The 20713-nt window shown below is 34.2% G+C and overlaps 1 protein-coding gene across 20 annotated transcripts in view; it reads right to left on the bottom strand.

Annotated features, from left to right (window-relative positions):
• CHD9 (chromodomain helicase DNA binding protein 9) overlaps positions 1-20713 on the bottom strand; it is a 231291-nt gene that overhangs the window by 112457 nt on the left and 98121 nt on the right. For 3 of the 20 annotated variants that reach the window (XM_075995635.1, XM_075995637.1, XM_020282665.2), the window contains exon 1: positions 511-866. The exons of 13 other annotated variants lie outside the window; for them this stretch is intronic. Coding sequence is in view for 3 of the 7 variants with exons in the window: in XM_075995632.1 (XP_075851747.1) it covers positions 873-902 (30 nt within the window). In the remaining 4 variants the exon portion in view is untranslated. 4 more of the 20 variants (XM_020282663.2, XM_075995634.1, XM_075995632.1 and 1 more) reach the window with 3 other exon arrangements.

Below are 20713 nucleotides of genomic sequence, written 5' to 3'. Positions count from 1 at the left end.
TCCTGTAAATATAGTGATTAAAATTTTATCCTGTAAGTATTCTGTGTATTTGGAATAAAAATCTTTTCTTTCGTCTCTACTCCAAAACTCTGAACATTATTAATAAATTTAAAAATAGTTTTATTTAGAATGACCACTCCTTACAGTTTATTGTGATTTTTAGAAAAATAAATCCTTTCCTTTAAGACTAGCACTAGAACCTGAAATCATTTAAATCATTTTAATGCAGCAACATAGCTAGTTAGTAAACAGACATTCCCATACTTAAAATTAGAGAAAGTTTTAGTTTTCCCATGAAAGAGTTAAATGTGAATTTTTTTTCTTTTTCTATATCATAATTATTTTGCTCAAGCAATTCGGGAAAGAAACAAGTTTTATAGTTTTACATTAAAATTATTAATATTTTAGCAATATCACAGGAAGCAGATCAAGAGCATTTTAAAAAGAATTTCCTCTTCAAACACGCATTCATCCACATATACTTAGATCACAGTTTTGTTATATTCTTACCCGTAAACATGCCTCTGACTATAGCAAAGGAAAAAAACATCAGGAATTTCCAAACACATTTTCATGCTGATTCCAGTGTGCTTTACTGGATATCTTTTCTATACCTGCCTCATCAAAGGTTTCATAGCAGTGCTACAGCACTGGGAAAGGAAGGAGGGTTTAGAATCGTTCACTAAAATGCCACCTTAAGGCCTACAGGCTATAACAAATAACCAAGACTCGAGAAAACAGCAACAAGCTCAAGATGGCGATGCAGTACGACTCCCGCAGCAGCAGCCAGTAATAAGGAAGGTTATTCAATCCCATTAGCCTTTTAGCCCAAAGAACCCCTCCTCCTCCCACTCATTCAGGCTTTCACTTACCCTTCCTCTTGGCCTCTTCACTGAAGACATTTTTGGCGTCAGACAAAGGCTTGCCCTCTGCTTTTTCACCACCCCAGGCAGTGCTCAAGAAAAAAGCATTGAAAGAAGATTCCTAAATGGCCTATTTAGCAAGCTGCAACCAAGAGATGCACAACCCTCCACAAATACACATTTTGATTTATCAACACATTTCTGCCTTGGCAAGTTTGTATCTACTGTTCATCCTATCTAGGTATGAAAAAGGCTGTAAACACTACTAAAAAGCTGAGTTTCCTCAATAGCTGTAAGCAGATAGCCAGATTCCAACAAAGCACAGAAAGAAATGAATGCACAAAGCATCAAAATGCATCAGCATGAATATTAGAGATGTCGTTAAAAATACTGACTCCTTCTGCGGAAGTAGGCCAGCAGATGGTGCTACCAGTTATTATTCCATTAGACTCTGCAATTTAACCCCCAATGGGCTGCTCTTCCCTCCGTGTACCACGTTAACTCTCACTCTGCCATTCCCCGCAGCAAAGTTTTAAAAAATATACGTAGAAATCTGATTTTAATAAATCATCTGAAAACTAAAACTGTGGTGAAATGGCATTATGTGGCTATCAATATTTAAAAAACAAAAACCAATGGAATTTTTACTAAAGAAAAATACTTTTCTCCACAACACTCTAAAATATTTAAAATATGAAAATAGCTCAGATGAGTAAAGGGTTAAAGAGCAGGTCGTGCAAATGAACACATAACAAGTGACTTCTCTTTAAGAAATTAGATAAGGTCTTATGATTTTTCTAACAAAAAGCTAATAGTGTTATTCTGAATATAGAGAAATGAAGCTATTTTCATTTAAATTCTAAAAAGAGGCTTAAAATTTTGAAGTGAACAAATGAGAGCTATTTATAGAGAATTACTAACCACATTAAAATTCTTTCGTTCTCTTAACCTAAATGAATACATTAATTGATTTTCCTAACCTAAAAAAAAAAACTCATAAAACCATCTTGACCTTTACTTTCACATTCTATTTTAACTGAACTGCAGAGTTTTTCAGATAAAATTTTAGGTTTAGTCCCTTGCTAAAAATAAATAAGTAGCAAGTCCACTGAATTTGATCATGAATACAACTTTTCTTTCCATAAAAAATTGACAGTATTTTTTTTTTTTTTTTTTTTGAGACAGAGTCTCACTCTGCTGCCTGGGCTAGAGTGCCTTGGCATCAGCCTGGCTCACAGCAACTTCAAACTCCTGGGCTCGAGCAATCCTTCTGTTTCACTCTCCTGAGTAGCTGGGACTACAGGCATGCGCCACCATGCCCAGATAATTTTTTTATATATTTTTAGTTGGTCAATTAATTTCTTTCTATTTATAGTAGAGACGGGGTCTCACTCTTGCTCAGGCTGGTTTTGAACTCCTGACCTTGAGTAATCCACCCGCTTCGGCCTCCCAGAGTGCTAGGATTACAGGCATGAGCCACTGCGCCCAGCCAAAAAATGACAGTATTTTAATAAGCAATGCCCTTAAAACAAAATTTCACTACTTCAAAATTTAAGTTTACCGCTTTCATTAATGCCATTTTTTCAGCTGCCGTTGGCTAGTCTTGTGATATCACTACCAAAGAACATGGGTTTTGGGATTTTTTTTTTCCTTTTAGGAACCAAAGGCCTCAAAACAGAGCAACAACACTATCTGAATAGTGTTCTAGAAAGACCAATCTAAACAGTAGGAGAGATTACAGGCAGAGGACCAGTAAGAGCAAGAAATGATCTTACTGACTTGAGAGGTCACCGATGTGAAAATAATAATAATAATCATAATAAGAGCTAACACTTACTGTGTACTTACTAACTACCAGGCATTATCCTAAGCATTTTATGTGTATTAATAAATAATTTAATCCTGAATGATAATGGGATAATAATGAAAATGGAGATAAGGGGAGTGGCCAATAGGAGAGAGGCTCCTATGGCAGCATTACAAAATGATAGAATGGAACTGAGAGAGCAAACAATTTAAAAAATCTTAATGACAACAATAGAAACTAAAATAGTGATTACTATATGCCAGGCACAATTCTTAATATTTCATATATATAGACTAAATCTTCAAAACCCTGTGAGATATGTACTACTGTTATTCTCATTTTACAGTTGAGGATACTGTACCCAAGATCACACAGCTACTGAATGGTGGAGCAGGGATTAAAAGAGGGCCCCATTATGGAGATCATGCTCTTAAATAATATATTTTATCACATTTGGTTCAATCATCATAATTTACAGAAAATCATTTTAAGAAAGTGACTTTCTTAAAATTGCAGAAATATTAGCAATAATGCTAGTATGAAATTTGTTTTTTTCCAAGGCCCTTTCAAAGATATAGGAATCAACTAGATAGAGGTGGGGTGTGGTTACAGAGCAGGAAGAGCCAGTACTTGCCTTCTAGACCAAGAGAAAGTAAAAGAAATAGGAAACCTAGTCAAGAAAGAGTGTATAAGTTTAATTTTCGTCATACTGAGTTTGAAATGGAGAGCTTCAGCAATTGGAAATTAGGGACTGGATCCTCAGAGAGAGGGGTCAAGACTGGAATATAAGATGTGGATTCCTCTGCTGCTCTCTTTCATTACTCTTAATTCACTGACACTCTCCCTTCACAGACCTAGAAGGAGTGCCAAAATATCTCACTTCTCCTATAAAGTTTTTCAATAGATTCTATTACCTGATTCAAAATCCCAATTGTTTAACAATAAATCTTAACCATAGATGACAAAGAATCTGTGATCATTTCTTCTACTACTGCAATACAATATTTTTAAACTATACTCCCACAGAATATCAACATTCAGGTGTTAAATAACCAAACACTTTTAACACTGGTCATTTCCCAATTCACCCATACACACAAGCATACAATGTTATGGGTTTTTCTCCCCCTTCCCTCCCTGTCTAAGCAGTCATCAAATTGTTAAATCTTCTTAATTGTACTTTGTTTTCTCTTCTTATTCCCCACAGCTCCTGCTGTATTAATTTTCTACTTGTTAAAGTTATATTGTGGTTATGCAGGAAAATATTCTTATTTGTAAGAAAATATATACTAAAGTCTTTGGAAGTGATGGAGCATCAGGTCTGCAACCTACTCTGAAATGGAGTATGGTAAAAGAATTTCTTTGTATTACACTTGCAATTTTTCTGTAAGTTTGCGATTTCAAAATACAAATTATTTCAAAAAAAAAAAATAGAAATTATTGGCTGGCATGGTGACTCACACCTGTAATCCTAGCACTTTGGGAGGCCGAGGAGGGAGGACTGCTTGAGTTCAGGAGTTTGAGACCAGCCTGAGCAAATGCAAGACCCCGTGTCTACTAAAAATAGAAAAATTAGTCAGGTATGGTGGCATGTGCCTATAGTCCCAGCTACTCAGGAGGTTGAGACAAGAGGATCCCTTGAGCCCAGGAGTTTGAGGTTGCAGTGAACTATGATGATGCCACTGTACTCTATCCAGGGCAAGAGAGCAAGACTCTGTCACTCACACACACACACACACACACACACACAAAATCCAAATTATTTAAAAATTTAAAATAAAGTGACATGCCTTGCCCACCAAGAACCTGTATACTATATGATGGTATAAATACATAAAAAGCATATATATGAATATCATACCCAAATATTCAAAAAAAGAAAAAGATGATATCACATCTAATATATTATTTTGATAGCAATTGGGAGGAATACATACATGGAAGACTAGGGGTATCATATTTCAGTACTGGGGAAACTCAAGTGTAAGTGTTTTTCAAATGACAGTTCACTACCTAATAGCAATTTATAATGATATAAATTTAGTGGGTCCAGACTAGCACTAAAAAAAAAAAAAGGAATAGAGTAGAAAAGGAAAAGGATAGTGTCTAGCCCTTATGGATGCACTTCATGCCTCTATTAAACTAGAAAGTTTTTACATCACCTGTAACTCCCCTTTTCCTTTATGTGGGAAAGAAACAAAGAGATTTCACATCTGGGCAAGAAATTAGAAGTTTTCAAATCTGAATGGGGACTTAGGTCTCTTCTCTTATGGTGAAATAATTTTCCCACCTACCTAACCACTCGCATTGGGCAATTCATCCATTTCAAATATTTTAGTTGTACAAGTGGATACGAGCAGAAATTATAAATTTCCAAAAAGAGAAGGGGAAAATAATCACATGGCTACTATACATGCAACTATAGGGAATAAGTTCCTCTACTGGGAGGAAAATATAAGTTCTACATGACATATTTGCAAAACAACATGAAGAAATACAAGGTCTCAAATAATAAACTAGATATAATTCCTTAGTAAAAATTTTAAAAGAAACAAGGAATTTTCAACCACATAGATATAACTGCATTGTAGCTAAAAATCTTCCAACTTTTCTGAAAAGAGGACGACTCAGGCTTTAGCCTGGGGGACCAGGTGGATGAAGGTTTCAGTGGACAAGATAATAGAATAGAGAGGGCATGCTTTAAGTGAGAGTTTTACTGCCTAGAGACACAATTGGAATAACAAAAGAAAACCAGTAGTGAAACTCCCAAACCCCAAGTTTAAGGGGCTAGCATGAAGAGAAACTAATGAAGAAAAACAAATACAAGGAGAGTGAGGTTATCAGGAGAGAGTGATGTCATGGAAGTCAAAACAGGAGAGAGTTAAAAGTTCTGCAGTCAAAAGGAAAGTAAATACCTGAAGTAATTTGGTATTATAATTTATAAGGCATTTTAGTTCTTTTAAATTATTTATAGTAAAACTAGTATGCTAATTTTTAATCTCTGTTTTAAAAATAGAACCATAATAGTTATTTAGTTAAATGTTCATAATTAAATCAACTTTCTAAAATAATAGATACATAGTTAATTTTAGTAATGTGTCAAACATTAGTGTAGTGACTTGGTTTTTATTTAATGCACACAACATTTTTCTTCAAGTTACCAATATACTTACTATACAAGAGAAAAGAGGGGAAAAAACTGATCCAAGAGCAAATTATAATCTGTCAAAGTATTTTTCTGAGTTTCACCCTTACGTTGGTTTTCAGAAGTTTTTGACGAAAGCTTAACAATGATTTCATTTCACTTTCTTCACATCTGTGAACTGCCATGTTCACAAATTAAAAGGCTTATTTTCATCTTGTGACTTACAGTAGTACCCAGCTTTCCACTTCTAGCTAAGCATGACATTCCTTTTTAAAAGTCATAATCTTGAATTAGTAATAATAATCTTGATATAGTAATACTTTTTTTTTTTTTTAAACAGAGTCTGGCTCTGTTGCCAGGGCTAGAGTACCCTGGCATCAGCCTAGCTCACAGCAACCTCAAACTCCAGGGCTCAAGCAATCCTTCTGCCTCAGCCTGCAGAGTAGCTGGGACTATAGGCATGTGCCACCATGCCTGGCTAATTTTATATATCTATATCTGTATCTATAGATACAGATATTTAGTTGTCTAGATAGTTTCTATTTTTTAGTAGAGATGGGGGGGGGTTTGCTCTTGCTCAGGCTGGTGGCATCGAACTCCTGACCTTCAGCGATCCACCCGCCTCGGCCTCTCAGAGTGCTAGGATTACAGGCGTGAGCCACTGTGCCTGACCAGTAATACTTTTTTAAAGTATTCTTTATTTTAATCATCCACATAACAGTCCAGGAAAATAGATGTTCATAAAACTCAGGTTTTTGTAAAAATAAAAAAATTATTATCTAACTTACAGGAAACAACAGGGGAGAAAGGAACATGTTGATGCAATCAGCAAAATCCAGATGCAATCAGCAAAATAGGGATGCAATCAGCAAAATCCAGAATGTGGTAAACTCTACAGCAACAAATGACTCCATTTCTTAAAAAAAAAAGAAATTATAAAAAACAAAACAAAAAAAGGGGAACCATAGATTAAAAGAAATTAATTAAAAAATGAAAAAAAGAAGAAGAAAAAAAGAGAAACTTAAAAGACATATCAACCAAGCCAGCAGGTATGGTGGCTTCAGCCTATATATAGTTCCAGCTACCTGAGAGGTTAAGGTGGGAGAATTGCTTGAGGCCAGCTGGTTGAGACCAGTCTGGGCAACACAGAGACTCCTTTTCTAAAAAAAAAAAAAGTTAAAAAAAAATATCCAGGTGCAGTGGCTCAGGTCTACAGTCCCCAAATTCTCAGAAGGTGGAGAGGGAGGGATCACTTGAGGCCAGGAGTTCATGACTAGCCTAAGCAATGTAGCAAGACCCCACTTCTTAGTGATAAAAAAAGATGTAACTAAATGTAACAAGTGGACCATTACATTTGGTTGATATGTCTTTTAAGTCTGGATACTGACCTGAACAAGCCAACTGTAATAACACATTTATATTTAACAACTGGGGAAATATAAACTTTAACTAAATGTTTGATTACAGAAGAAATACAGGTTGTTTTTCGCGTGTAAAATTGGCTTTGCGATTGTGTTTTAAAGACAAAAAATCTTTGTCTTTTAGATAGATAAACTGAAATATTTACAGATGAAGTGATATAATGGAGATGTGCTTCAAAATAATCCATGGAGGGGGTGGGTATGATAGAGGGTAGTATATATGCAACAGTGGCCATAAATTGATGCCTGTTGTAGCTAGGTACAGACAGATGTACTATGTACATTCGACATGTTAAATAATAAAGAAATTTTAAAACGTTTATATTCTGGAAAAACAAGTAGTTTGGCATGACAAGAAAATTAGATGCATTAGGGAGAATGATAAACAATAAGAACTGAAATGTAATGAGTTAGATTATAAAAACTGTTACAGGTTATGCTAAAATATCTAGACTTTGTGTTAAAGGAATTAGGGAATCAATAAATGATTATATAAAGAAGTAACAGGATCATATTTTTAATTTTTTTAATAATTTATTAATTAGATATGGGGTCTTGCTAAGTTGCTCATGTTAGATTAGAACTCCTGGGCCTAAGTGATCCTCCTGTCTCAGCCTCCCAAGTACAGGCATGTACCACCAAACCCAGCTAGAATCAGATTTTTATTTATTTATTTATTTTTCTGTTTGTTTTTGAGACAGAGTGTCACTCTGTTGCCCAAGCTAGAGTGCCATGGAATCAGCCTAGCTCACAGCAACCTCAAAATCCTGGGCTCAAGCAATCCTTCTGCCTTAGCCTCCTGAGTAGCTAGGCCTACAGGTGCGTGCTACCACACCCAGCTAATTTTTTCTATTTTTAGTACAGACAGGCTCTCACTCCTGCTCAGGCTGGTCTCCATCTCCTGATCTCAAGTGATCCTCCTGCCTTGGCCTTCCAGAGTGCTAGGATTACAGGCATGAGCACTGCACCTGGCCTAAAATCAGATTTTTAGATATAGGATTACTATGCAGTTTCAATAAAAATACCAGAATACTTGAGGAAAAATTTTTGATTCAGAAAATGGCCATACACGATATAAAAACAAGTAAAATTTAACCTTCTATTTTACAATAGTTTATATTGCTTTTTCAATGTTTCCAAATGAGTCAAAAGTATATTTTTAAAACATCAAATCATAAAACCTCACCAAGTTCACTACTTACTGACAGCATTACATATACTGAATTCATCAGTCCATGAATTACCTCTGACACTAAAAGCTACTCTCAGCATAATTTTGTGATTAAGGGAATGGGTTTTGGAGTCAGCCAGCCCTGGGCCCTGGGCCCGGTTTCATCATTTACCTGGGCCTCGGCTTCCTCAACTGTAAAATGAAGATAATAATAGTATCTACCTTATAGACCTGTTGTGAAACCTAACAGATAATGCTTGCAAAGTGCTTAGCATGGAGGTGGGCACACAAATACTCAGAGATACTAGGTGTTATTATTATTATTGCTGTGATGTGATACTGTACTATTTTCAGCACATGATATCAGGGAGTATATGATGTCAATGTCTTATTACTGGTAATTGGTTAAGGTAGCTAAGTTTGGTCACTTGGTTAAAGTAATGTCTGCCATGATTCTCATCTGTAAATGTCTTTTTAATTAATACATATCTTATGGGGAGATATTTTGAGACTAGGCAAATATCTTGTTTCTCATATACATTTGCCCAATAATTCTAGCATGCTTCAGTGGTTCTTTTCTTTTCTTTTTATAGGTTAGGGGGTACAAGTGCACTTTTTTGTTACACAGATATAAGATGGTTTTTGCCTGTACAAATTATTACTGTGGTAATAATTGCCCAATGGGTAATTTCTATTTCCATTTTTCTTTCACATTTTCAATTAGAATTCTAATTGTAAACAAGAGCTGTCTTCTGTTAATTAATTATAGTATAGACTTATGAATATTTATTTTATTCTACAGACTATAATCTAATACTATGATTTTTGTTGTTAAAATAGTCCTAGCATTGGCCATTTACAGCTCCTACAAGTTAGTTCCTGTGTTCATCTGACATACTTTCATCATATTTCAAGTATTTCTTTACTTTATAGTATGGTAAGATATTCCAGGTTAATGGCAAGAAATAAATAGCTTAATGAAGTGGTTGAGATGGAAGCCACACTACAGTAGGTTTAGAAGTAAATGGGGAAAAAGGAAGTACATATAGTGAGTGAATGTCAAATGCTCTTCCTAAATAAATGAAGGGAAAATGGTACTACAGTAGAATCAGGAACTTGAGTATGTATGTTTGTGGGCTATAGAAAACCAGCCAGGGGAATGTTAAAAAATATGAGAGAGAGAAAGACAAAGAAAAAACAGAAAGTGAGTTTTATAATTTGATTAGAAAATTTAAAGCTGTTTCCATACAACAATTCAAAATATCACACCACAGATAAAAAATTGAAACATTATAATATGAATAATATGAATTCTCCATAGTGCCTTTTCTAAAATGCCTTGAAGGGTGAATGGGGGGACTAAAAAAGAAAAATTCTTGAATAAGTTACTTAATAAAACATTTTTCTTCCCCCAAATTCCCACAATTTCTTTTTTTTTATTTTAAATTTGATTTCATGATATTCCTATTTAGAAACAACCCCCCCCAACAAATATTATTCTTAACTTTGCAGATGAAAGAATTCAGGCAGACAGGACAAGAACCTATCATACTGAAATATCATGCTTTAAAGAGTTCAACTCTTCAAAAATCATTTCGCTAAGTATTATCTTTACCTACCATTTCTACATAGGCGACTGTTGATCCAAAGTTCATAAAGCATTAAATTTATGACAATCTATGAAATCTCTTTTCCCTCGTAAAAAATTATGATAATCTATTAGGTATCAGTAACCTTTCCAAAGTAGTATACCAAGTTGCCATCACCTATTCTTCCCCTGACTAAGACACAGATTGGAGTGTTGAGGTAGTCTGACAAAACCCATAGCCTTGATAGTTTCTGATAAAATCCATAGGTATAACCTTGATAGTTCCTAAGTAAGTAGAAGGGCAACAGTGTAAGCAAATTAACCAAACAGTTGCCTAATTGGCTTGGTAACACTAACCATTATGCTCTAAATTTTTTTGACAATGTTTCCAAATGTTTTCATAATATAAATACAAAGGAAAATGAAATCTCTTTTGGGGTTTAAAAGGGGGCATTGAGAATTAGTTTTACTAAGGTACATTTGGTTTTTGTATACAATGCATTATGAGTAATCAATATTTTAATTTTCAGAGAAGTGTGAATTCTAAACAAGAAGGGCTAAAATCTTGATAGCAGGGTGTGTGGGTGTAGGGTGGATGAGAAAGGAAAAGTAGGGAAGTGGGGAATGGATAATAGAGGAAATAATTCTTGAAGTATGGATTATACTTATTTCCATACTATATTCCAAAGAGAATAACATTTAGATAAGAAAGGATAAAACTCCAATGTTGGGTCTGAATCTGGTAGAAGAAAGCTACATTTCTTTTAAGAATATGAAGAGAAAACCTGAGGCCTCAAAAATTTATCCAACAGATTCTTCTTTTTTAGCTTGCACTAAACTTCTATTAACATAATCAAATATTTCCAGTTTAAATTTGTGAACTGGTGCCATCTGGCCTGCTTCCTGGGTTCCTACTGACCTTTCATTTCAGTTTAATATCTCTTCAGGAACCCTACCATTTGTTCTTAATTAGCCCTCCCCCCAAACATGCTGATTTAAAAAAAAAAAAAAAACTTATGAGGCTGAATCTATAAATGGCCATGTATGTGTACACACAAAAAACAACTAAAGTACAGTCATGTATCACTTCATGATGGGGGTACAGTCTGAGAAATGAATCATTAGATGATTTCATCACTGGGTGAACCTGATAGAGTGTACTTACATAAACCTAGACAGTACAGACTACTGCACACCTAGGCTATATGGTACAGCCTCTTGCTCCTAGGCTACAAATCTCTACAGTATATTACTGTGCTGAATACTGTAGGCAACAGTAACACAATGCTAAGGATCTGCATATCTAAACATAGAAAAGGTACAGTAAAAATACAGTATATTACAATTTTATGGGACCACCATCATATATGCAGTCCACTGTTGACTGAAATGTTATGCAGTGAATGATTGTATAAAAGACATGGTTTATGCATTACAAACTAAATGAGTGTATGGTATAAGATGGCCATAAAAAGTAAATGCAATCTTAGACTGCAAAAACAGAAATATGGTCTATAGAACAAAGGGAGGTAGTAATTGCAATACAGTCTCACCAAGAGAAATGTATTCTGTCTTGGTTACAGAGGAACTTGAACTAGAGCATTCATTCAAGACATTATTTGAACATACGCTATTTTCCAGACATTGCTATCAGTGCTGGAAATAAAACAATAAAGAAGATAATTCTTTTTCTAATGTAGCTAACATTTTAGAGAGAGAGGTAATAAGCAAGGAGGAAAAATATCAGTTAAGGGTTAAGATTATGCAGGGAATGAAAATAGGATGAAGTGACCATTTTAGAATAGATTCAGGGAAGGTCTCACAGAAGAGGTTCCATTAAAACTAAAATCTGAATGAAAAGGAAGAGTTAGCCATGTAAAGATCAGAGGAAAGATGAATTAGAAATTATCAGAAGCAGGTTTGAGAAATTATCTACAAAAGTAAAATGACTAATGTACTTGTTTTATATTTTAATAATGTTTTTCTATTGGATAACATTTGCACTAACAATACTTTCTAATCTGTTCATCAGATGGGAGACTATCCTATCTGTAGAAGAGAATATTCTGTTTCTCAGTTTCTCTACAGATTTTATCTGTTCAGGTGCTATAATTTTAGCACCTTCCTTTTAGTAATGGGCCATCATCATTATTCTCAATGATCTGATTGTCTAAAGCAGTGATTTTGAACTATGAGATGTAATCTCATTTTGGGCCATCAATTCAGTGGATAGCAATAACATTCTTTACAAATAAAATAGACCAGTGAAACACTGGTTATATCTTAATACACACACACACACACACACCCTCACATATATATTAATACATTCATAAACACTTATAAATAGACAATTATATACTGGGTCCCCATTAAAAAATTTTTAAAACAGCATTCATTGACCTCTTAAGAATAGTTTCATTTCATTTAACAGGAGAGTTATAATGCAATTCAACACAGATTATTATTTTGGTCTGTCCTATTTTGGAGATGTTGGCTAATACATAACCACAGAATCAAAGACAAAAATCCAAACTTACACTAGGAAGTAAGCCCATAAGGTCAGGAATTGTGTCCTCTATACCCGAAGCTCAACACAATACATGTTACACAGAATAAAAAATACTTGATGAATGAATGAGTAAAAGGATGAATAAAGTTCCAAAAGGCTGTATTTTTCTAATACTTATTTGTGTAGTAAAGAGCTTAGCCTTACTCAAAGAGAGGAAAGCAAGAAGACTATCTTTATATGCAGAAGACATGATCTTCTTTATTTAAAAAAATCCCAAAGAAAATATTTGCAAATCAAATATCTGGTAAGAGGCTTGTATCTAGAATATATAAAGAATTCCAACAACTCAATAATAAAAAGACAATTAACTGAATTTAAAAATGGGCAAAAGACCTGAATACGCATTTCTCCAAAAGAAGATTAATGGCCAATAAGCCCATGAAAAGATGCTCAACATCATTATCAATCAGGGAAATGCAAATCAAAACCACAAAGAGATACCCCTTCACACCCAACTAAGATGGCTATAATACAAAAGACGTACAAGAACAGGGTTGGCAAGTATGGAGATATTGGGACTCTCATACACTACTAGTGGGAATGTAAAATGACGCAGCTGCTCTGGAAAAGTCTGAAAGTTAACCAAAGGTTTAAACACAGAATTATCATATAGCCCATAAATTCCATTCCTAGGTATATATCCACCAGAAGTGAAAACCTATACATTCATAACAGCATTATTCACAACAATAGCCAAAAAAGTGAAAGCAATTCAAATATCCATCACTAACAAAATGTGGTATATCCATACAACAGAAAATTATTTGGCAATAAAAAAATGAAGTACTATCACATGCTACAACATAGATTAACCTTGAAAACATTATGCTAAATGAAAGAAGCTCCTCATAAAGAATCACATATTGTATGATTCCATTTATTTGATCCAGAATAGGCAAATCCACAGACAGAAAGTAGATTGCTAGTTGCTTAAAGCTTGAGGTGTTAAGAGAAAAGAGGCAGTGGCTGCTGAGAGTGCCTGGGATTTCTTTTGAGAGTGGTAATAACATTTAAAATACTAATTTCTGCTGTTTTTACTTTTTAATATTCAAGAATACTCTCTTTTTTCCTTCCATAACCAGACATCTCAAAATAGTGGGCTACAGTTGAAATTCTGATTTTCTTACTACTTATAAAATCCTTTTGATTTGATTCCTGTTACTTCATAATCTATAAAGTCCTTTTAAAAAGGCCACCAATTATTATACTTCCCATAACTACTCAATAATCTTTTGTCTGTTTTTATTCTCTTCAACATCTTTTAATTTTTGACACTTCTGTTCATCGCTTTTTCTGAAATCTGTTTCTATGGATTCAGGGACAGTACAGATCTGATTTTTTTCTATAATTCACTGATTTTTCCTTCTGCCTCACAGATGCAGGTTCCCCAAGATTCTGGCCAAAACTTTCATTTCTTTTCTTTCTTTTTTTTTTTGAGACAGAGTCTCGCTTTGTTGTCCAGGCTAGAGTGAGTGCCGTGGCGTCAGCCTAGCTCACAGCAACCTCAAACTCCTGGGCTCAAGCAATCCTTCTGCCTCAGCCTCCCGAGTAGCTGGGACTACAGGCATGCACCACCATGCCCGGCTAATTTTTTCTATATATATTAGTTGGCCAATTAATTTCTTTCTATTTATAGTAGAGACGGGGTCTCGCTCTTGCTGAGGCTGGTTTTGAACTCCTGACCTCGAGCAATCCGCCCACTTCGGCCTCCCAGAGCGCTAGGATTACAGGCGTGAGCCACCATGCCCGACCAAAACTTTCATTTCTGACTCTACATTTTCTACTTAAATTATAGTCTCTCATCGCTTCAACTATCAGTTATGACTTTGTAGCAGATACTCCCAAAATACATATCTTCTGAATTTTAGGTTTATACTTCTCAATTGACTATATACCTTCTCCACCTAAAGTATTCACACTGCCTATGTTTTGCTCCACTTCAAAACCAGGTTATTCTGGTATGGCTTTTATTGTGGATTTTCCCTGTCCAGATCTTCACTTAGCTTGGCATGCAAGGCATTCTACATGGCACTCATCTAACTTCCCAAATCTTTCCAATGGGGTTAAATATTTATGTTAATATTTACCTTATTTTCTTCAAATCCCTTTTTTAAATAAATAAACTGTTACAGACATAACCATCTTCCCCATTCCTTTCCCCTTCCTCTTCAGATGTTTATGGATACATACCACCATGAGGAAGGTACAGAAATGCATACTGAAAAGATACATGACAATATCAGAATAGTGGTTTGCTATGGAAGGAATGGGAATGGGACTGAGGGTTTCAACAGTTACCCATATTTTCTTTAAAAACAAAAAGATTTGACACAAATATTACATTTGTTAAACCTAGGTGGTAGGTTTATGGGTGTTTGGATGCTATCTTCTATACTTCTCTGTTTTTGCACTGCTATGTACCTTTAAAAGTACCAACATATAGATTAATGTTGATTCAAGACTTAGTCTAGAAACTGGTATTTTAAAATGGCTACGTTATTGTGATTCTAACAGATTTTTAAAAGTATTATGAAGATGGATGGTTGTTCAATATATTGTAACTGCTGAAAAGACATGTGTTCCTAAAATAAATAGAAAGTTAGTTAATATATACAGCCTCAAATATATACATATGTATATATATTCATACATATATGATATTAATTTAAAATACTCGATCTTACATATTTCCAATTCTACTTAACAAATTTTAATGAAAAGCAAGTCTTCTAAAACATTTAGAGCTTTATTAATAGAATTAAGGACATATATACATGAAATCTCATTTAAAATACTGATAAAAATTAAATGTGCTCTTTCATACAGGAGGAATTAGCTAGAGTTCCTCCTTGTAGCTCAAATTCCTATGTATATTTAAATAAGTACTGAAGTCTAATTAATGACGGGTTTTCTTAAGAACAAGAAATGTAGAAAAAAATTGTCTCACCTAAAACATGTGATTATGATTTAACTCAAACATGTATTGAAATGATAACACAAATGACATTAAATCCAGATGAAGGGTCCTTACCAATACTCTGCCAGACAATGTCAGTTTCCATGAAGTGTTTATTTAAAATAAATTAGACCAACCAATTAAGAATAAAATCATTAAAAGTAAAGCCTTATACATGTATCAATCTTTTTGCACTAAAAATACTCTTGCATAACTAAATTAAAGCAGCAAATTGCAATGACAGTGTACATGCTTAATCATTCATAGTAAAATATTTGTTTTACTATTTCTAATCAGAGATACTTATCCTCAATAACTTTTTGAGGATTATTACTATCAAGTAAAGAAATTAAATAGTGCTTTAGATGTTAACTCATTCAACATCATGCTGAGACATTACACTTATCTTACATATAAGAAAATTTTTTTAAAAACATTTTGACTTGCTTATATGAAGCCCATAAAAGTCTGAGCTACTGAAAAAAAATTAGTTTACACTGAAACTGAGCAAAATATAAACTTTTAGTTTTAATAGTTTCTAATATCTATAATATTGGTTTGCTCAGTCCTATAAGTTTCATATAATCACTCTAAGTTTTGTTTAAGTATATCATATAAATTACTGCATCACAATAATTACTGTTCCTAAAAGATCTTTACATGACAAGTATGATTACTTATCACAACCTTCAGCTAAAAATTAAGATTCTGAAATAAGAAACGTGAGAAATTATTACTCTCATTCTTATTACAGATACATGTTGCAATAATATCATTATTAATAAATACCAGAATAATGCTGACATGCACTTAATCGACAATGCTGAAAATTAAATATATCCCTTCTCTACATTTCACTAATTCTCACCTTCAAAAGTACTATCATCTATAATTCCTCTTAATATATAACTAAAACAGTTTCCAAATATTTACAATTTCTCTCATGTTTCTCTTCCCTCAAGATAAAAGAAATTTAAGGAGATCCTTAGCATTTCACTTGTCTTCCTCAAATTACACAAATACTTTCAATTTACCCCAGTTTTAGCAAATGTTTTCCCAGCAGGAAAAGTAAATTGGGAAAGTAGACCACAACAAAGGTAAGGTAACATTTCAAGAATGTCAGAGAGTAACACAGGCTTTTTATAGACCAGTACTCCTTAAAGGACACCCTAGCAATGAGAAAATATGCAAAAATTTGTATACCATGCTTAATTAGTGATTTTTTTAAATGGTAAAACAATAAGACTAGATACAAAATATATTATGCATCTCATAACAGGCTTGAAAAAATAAACTACAAATAATTCATTTTAATGTGTTAATAATTTGACAAATATTTTTTGAGCCCCCTTTAACTGCAAGACAATGTGCTAGGTGCAGAGGGATGTAAATATGTATTTATATAAGACAGGCAAATGATTTACTATTAATATAAAATATAATATATAACAATACAAGTATGTCTCCAAGAATTGTAATTGGTATGTTTTTAATTCTCATATCATGATCTAGAGGGTTAAAATATTTCAGAGAGCTGATATTTTAAATGAAATAATTTTAAAAAATGAAGTAGCTCATCCTAACAATTAGGAAACTTGAATATGGATTAGATTTTAGATGATACGGAATTAATAGCTATCTTAGGTGTGATACCGGTTGTACAGAAGAATCTCGTTACTCTTGGGAGATGTATGATGAAGTATTTACAGGCAAAGTCTCATGATGACTGCAATTTGCTTTCAAATCATATAGCCAAAGACAACCAAATCTTACCTACTCTTCTATAGATATAAATAAAGTGAATATAGCAAAATGTTAACAGCTACTGAATCTAGGTGATTCGCACATATGTATTCATAGAACAATTTCACTTTATTTTATTTTTTAAAGACAGCCACGTTGCCCAGGCTGGAGTACAATAGCTATTCTCGTAAGGGTTCGGAGCATCAAACTCCCTAGGACTAACAAATATTAGGGGTGACACTGCATAACAAATGAGTTAAGAAACAGCTATGTAATAAAAAGAAAACAATGGAAAAGGAAATAACATCAGGGAACTACTTTAGATTATACCAGTAAAAAGCTATATAGACTTTAGGGCTGGGTGTGGTGGCTCAAGTCTATCCCAGTGATTTTTGGAGGCCAAGCAGGAGGATGGACTGAGGGCAGGAGTTTGAGACCAGCCTTGGGAATATAGCAAGATCCTGTTTCTACAAAAAATAAAAATACTAGCTGGCATGGGTGTGCCTGTAGCCCTGGCTACTTAGAACGCTGAGGCAGGAGGATTTCTTGAGTTGGAGGCTACAGTGAGCTATGATCCCATCACTGCATTCCAGCCTATACAGACTTTATATCTCCCTGGGCCTCAGTTTCTACAATTGTTAAATTACAAAATATTGATTAAATGAGTAAAAGCTCCTTCAAGGTCTAAATTAAAAATCCTTCATGCAAGGAATTATCATTATTAAACAAAAAATTGACTCTGAATTTATAAAGCATTTTCAAAACCACTGTCACATTTATTAATCAGAAATTCCAGAAATAAAATGGGTACAGTGGAATATACTTATAGTACCAGCTAGTCAGGAGGCTGAGGCAGGAGGACCGCTGGAGTCCAGCAGTTCAAGGCTGTAGTGCGCTATGATCACACTCGTGAATAGCCCTTGCACTCCAGCTTGGGCAATGGAATAAGACTCCATTTCAAAAGAAAAAAAAGAAAAGAAAGAAATCCCAGAATCATATATCCACATATCACAGATGAGAAAACCACAGAAGTAACTTACATAAGAGTATGATAACAGATGGCAGGGCCAGGACTTGAATTCAATTATTCTGATTCCAAATCCAGTGCTCTTCCCACTTTATCAAAGAAACTGACATCTGAAAACCTACCTCCAAAAGATTTACTGTCTAACACTGGAATTGAGAAACAAATGACTATTGCTAAGAACAAAGAGGAAAATTATCTATTCCTCTCCTTCATAAATAGCTTATTTGTCTACTGACAAACATTCATGAATTCAACTTTCTAGTCATTATGGCTCATTTCCTGTAGTAAGAGATACAACCACATGAGCAACATCAAGAAACTACTGAAAGTCCATGATAAAATGAAAGAGTCAACAGTGAAATTTTTGCAAAAGAAAATATAACATCACTTTAGAAATCAGATTATCTAACTTTTTTATTATAGGACTACATTATCTAAGAGACCTGTGGATTTAACTTGAAATTATATAAAATTATTTTATAATAAATATTTAAATTATTAAAAAGTATTGAATTATATATTTAAAAATCATGACTTCTTTATCTTTTCTTAATACCTACTTATCTCAACTGTGGGTTCAAATCTTGGGGCTGTGATTTATAAGCTATGGTACCTAGAACCTGGTTTCTTCATTTATAGACTAAGATGCCACCACTAACATCATTGGATTGTTGTGAGGATAAGAAGTGACGACATATAAAAAGTACCCAGCACAATGCCTGCTATAGGAAGGGGCTTACTAAATAATTGTTGAGTGAATACAAATTTTGCTGTTTTCAAAAATCACTGAATTTAAATTGTTTAAATATACATTATTGAGAAATCTGAAACCACAAGTTTCAAGCTGCCCAACTGTAACTCACTATACTCTAGACCAGGGGTCCTCAAACTTTTTAAACAGGGGGCCAGTTCACTGTCCCTCAGACTGTTGGAGGGCTGGACTATAGTTTTAAAAAAACTATGAACAAATTCCTATGCACACTGCACATATCTCATTTTAAAGCAAAAAAACAAAACGGGCAAAAACACCCGCATGTGGCCCGTGGGCCGTAGTTTGAGGACGCCTGCTAGACCCCTGGATGATTCCCAGCATGAAAAGCAAAGAGAAGAAACTGAGCAGAAAAAAAGGCACTCAAGCAGATTTTTCATAATGCGAGGTTAGAAAGTCATAAAACAGGCCCTTGTTAATTCATTCTTTAGTTAAAGGAGCTTTTTGTTTGGAGACAGGGTCTTACTAGGAGCATCTTCTAATTGACCTTTATGGTTTGTGGTAGGCAGAATGTGGGGGCTTCCTCCAAAGATATCAACCTCCTAATCCTCAGAACCTGTGAATATTTTAGGTTATATAGCAAAGGGGAATTCAAATTGCAAGTGGAATTAAGGTTCTTAATCAACTGAACTGGGATTATCTCAGACTATTCATGTGGGCCCAATGTAATCACAAGGGTCCTTATAAGTGTAAGAAGGAGACAAAAGAGAGAGAGTTTAGAGTGATACAATGTGAGAGAGACTTGACTAGCCATTGCTAGATTTAAAAACAGAATGAGGCGACAAGCCACTGAATGCAGGCAGCCTTCAAAAACTGGCAAAGGCAAGAAAGTAGAATCTGTGTTAGAACTTCTAGAAAGGAACACAGCCCTGCTGACATCTTGATTTTAGCCCAGTGAGATCCATTTCAGACTTCGACTTCCAGAACCGTGAGAAGTATATGTTGTTTTAAGACACTTTGTGATCATTTGTTACAACACAATAGGAAACTAATATGTGGTTGTAGGTTCCTTCCAGCTCAATAGTCCCAAATTCTAATGCAACAAATAGTAGTGCGGGCTCCAGAGTCCCACTTCCAATATCTGAATCCTTGCTCTGCCACTTCCTAGTTGTATGACCCTAAGCAAGCTATTTAACCATCTAATGCTTCAAGTCCTTATTTGTAAAACACATAGATAAGATCTACCTCCTAGAGTTATTGTGAAGATTAAATGAGAAAATATGTCAATATACTTACATATATATGTAAATATACAAGAGTATAACTGCTCAATATTTATTAGCTATTTTTATTTTTATTATTCATAATTATACAAATCTTCAAAGGAAAGCTTGTCAGTTCTTACCAAAGCTTTTAAAATGTACATTTGCCATGATTTTTCTAGGGATCTAATCACTATGGCACACAATGTATCATAAAGATGTTCATCATATTGTCCAAGAACAACAAACTAGTTAAGTAAACTGTGGCAGTTCCATGTTATGAAATATGCAGTAATTAAAATGGTGTTATAAGTCTTCCAATTAGGGCCAAGATGGAGTAATAGGGACTTGATTTATCCTCATGCTTGAAACAACTGAAAATCCATGCAAAACATATGAAACAATAGTTTTTAGATAGTGGCTATCAGGCAGCCCAGGACAGTGATCCC

The sequence above is a fragment of the Microcebus murinus genome, chromosome 20, assembly GCF_040939455.1.
Source record: "Microcebus murinus isolate Inina chromosome 20, M.murinus_Inina_mat1.0, whole genome shotgun sequence".
Taxonomy (NCBI): Eukaryota; Metazoa; Chordata; class Mammalia; order Primates; family Cheirogaleidae; genus Microcebus; species Microcebus murinus.
This window is presented reverse-complemented; position numbering and strand designations above follow the sequence as displayed.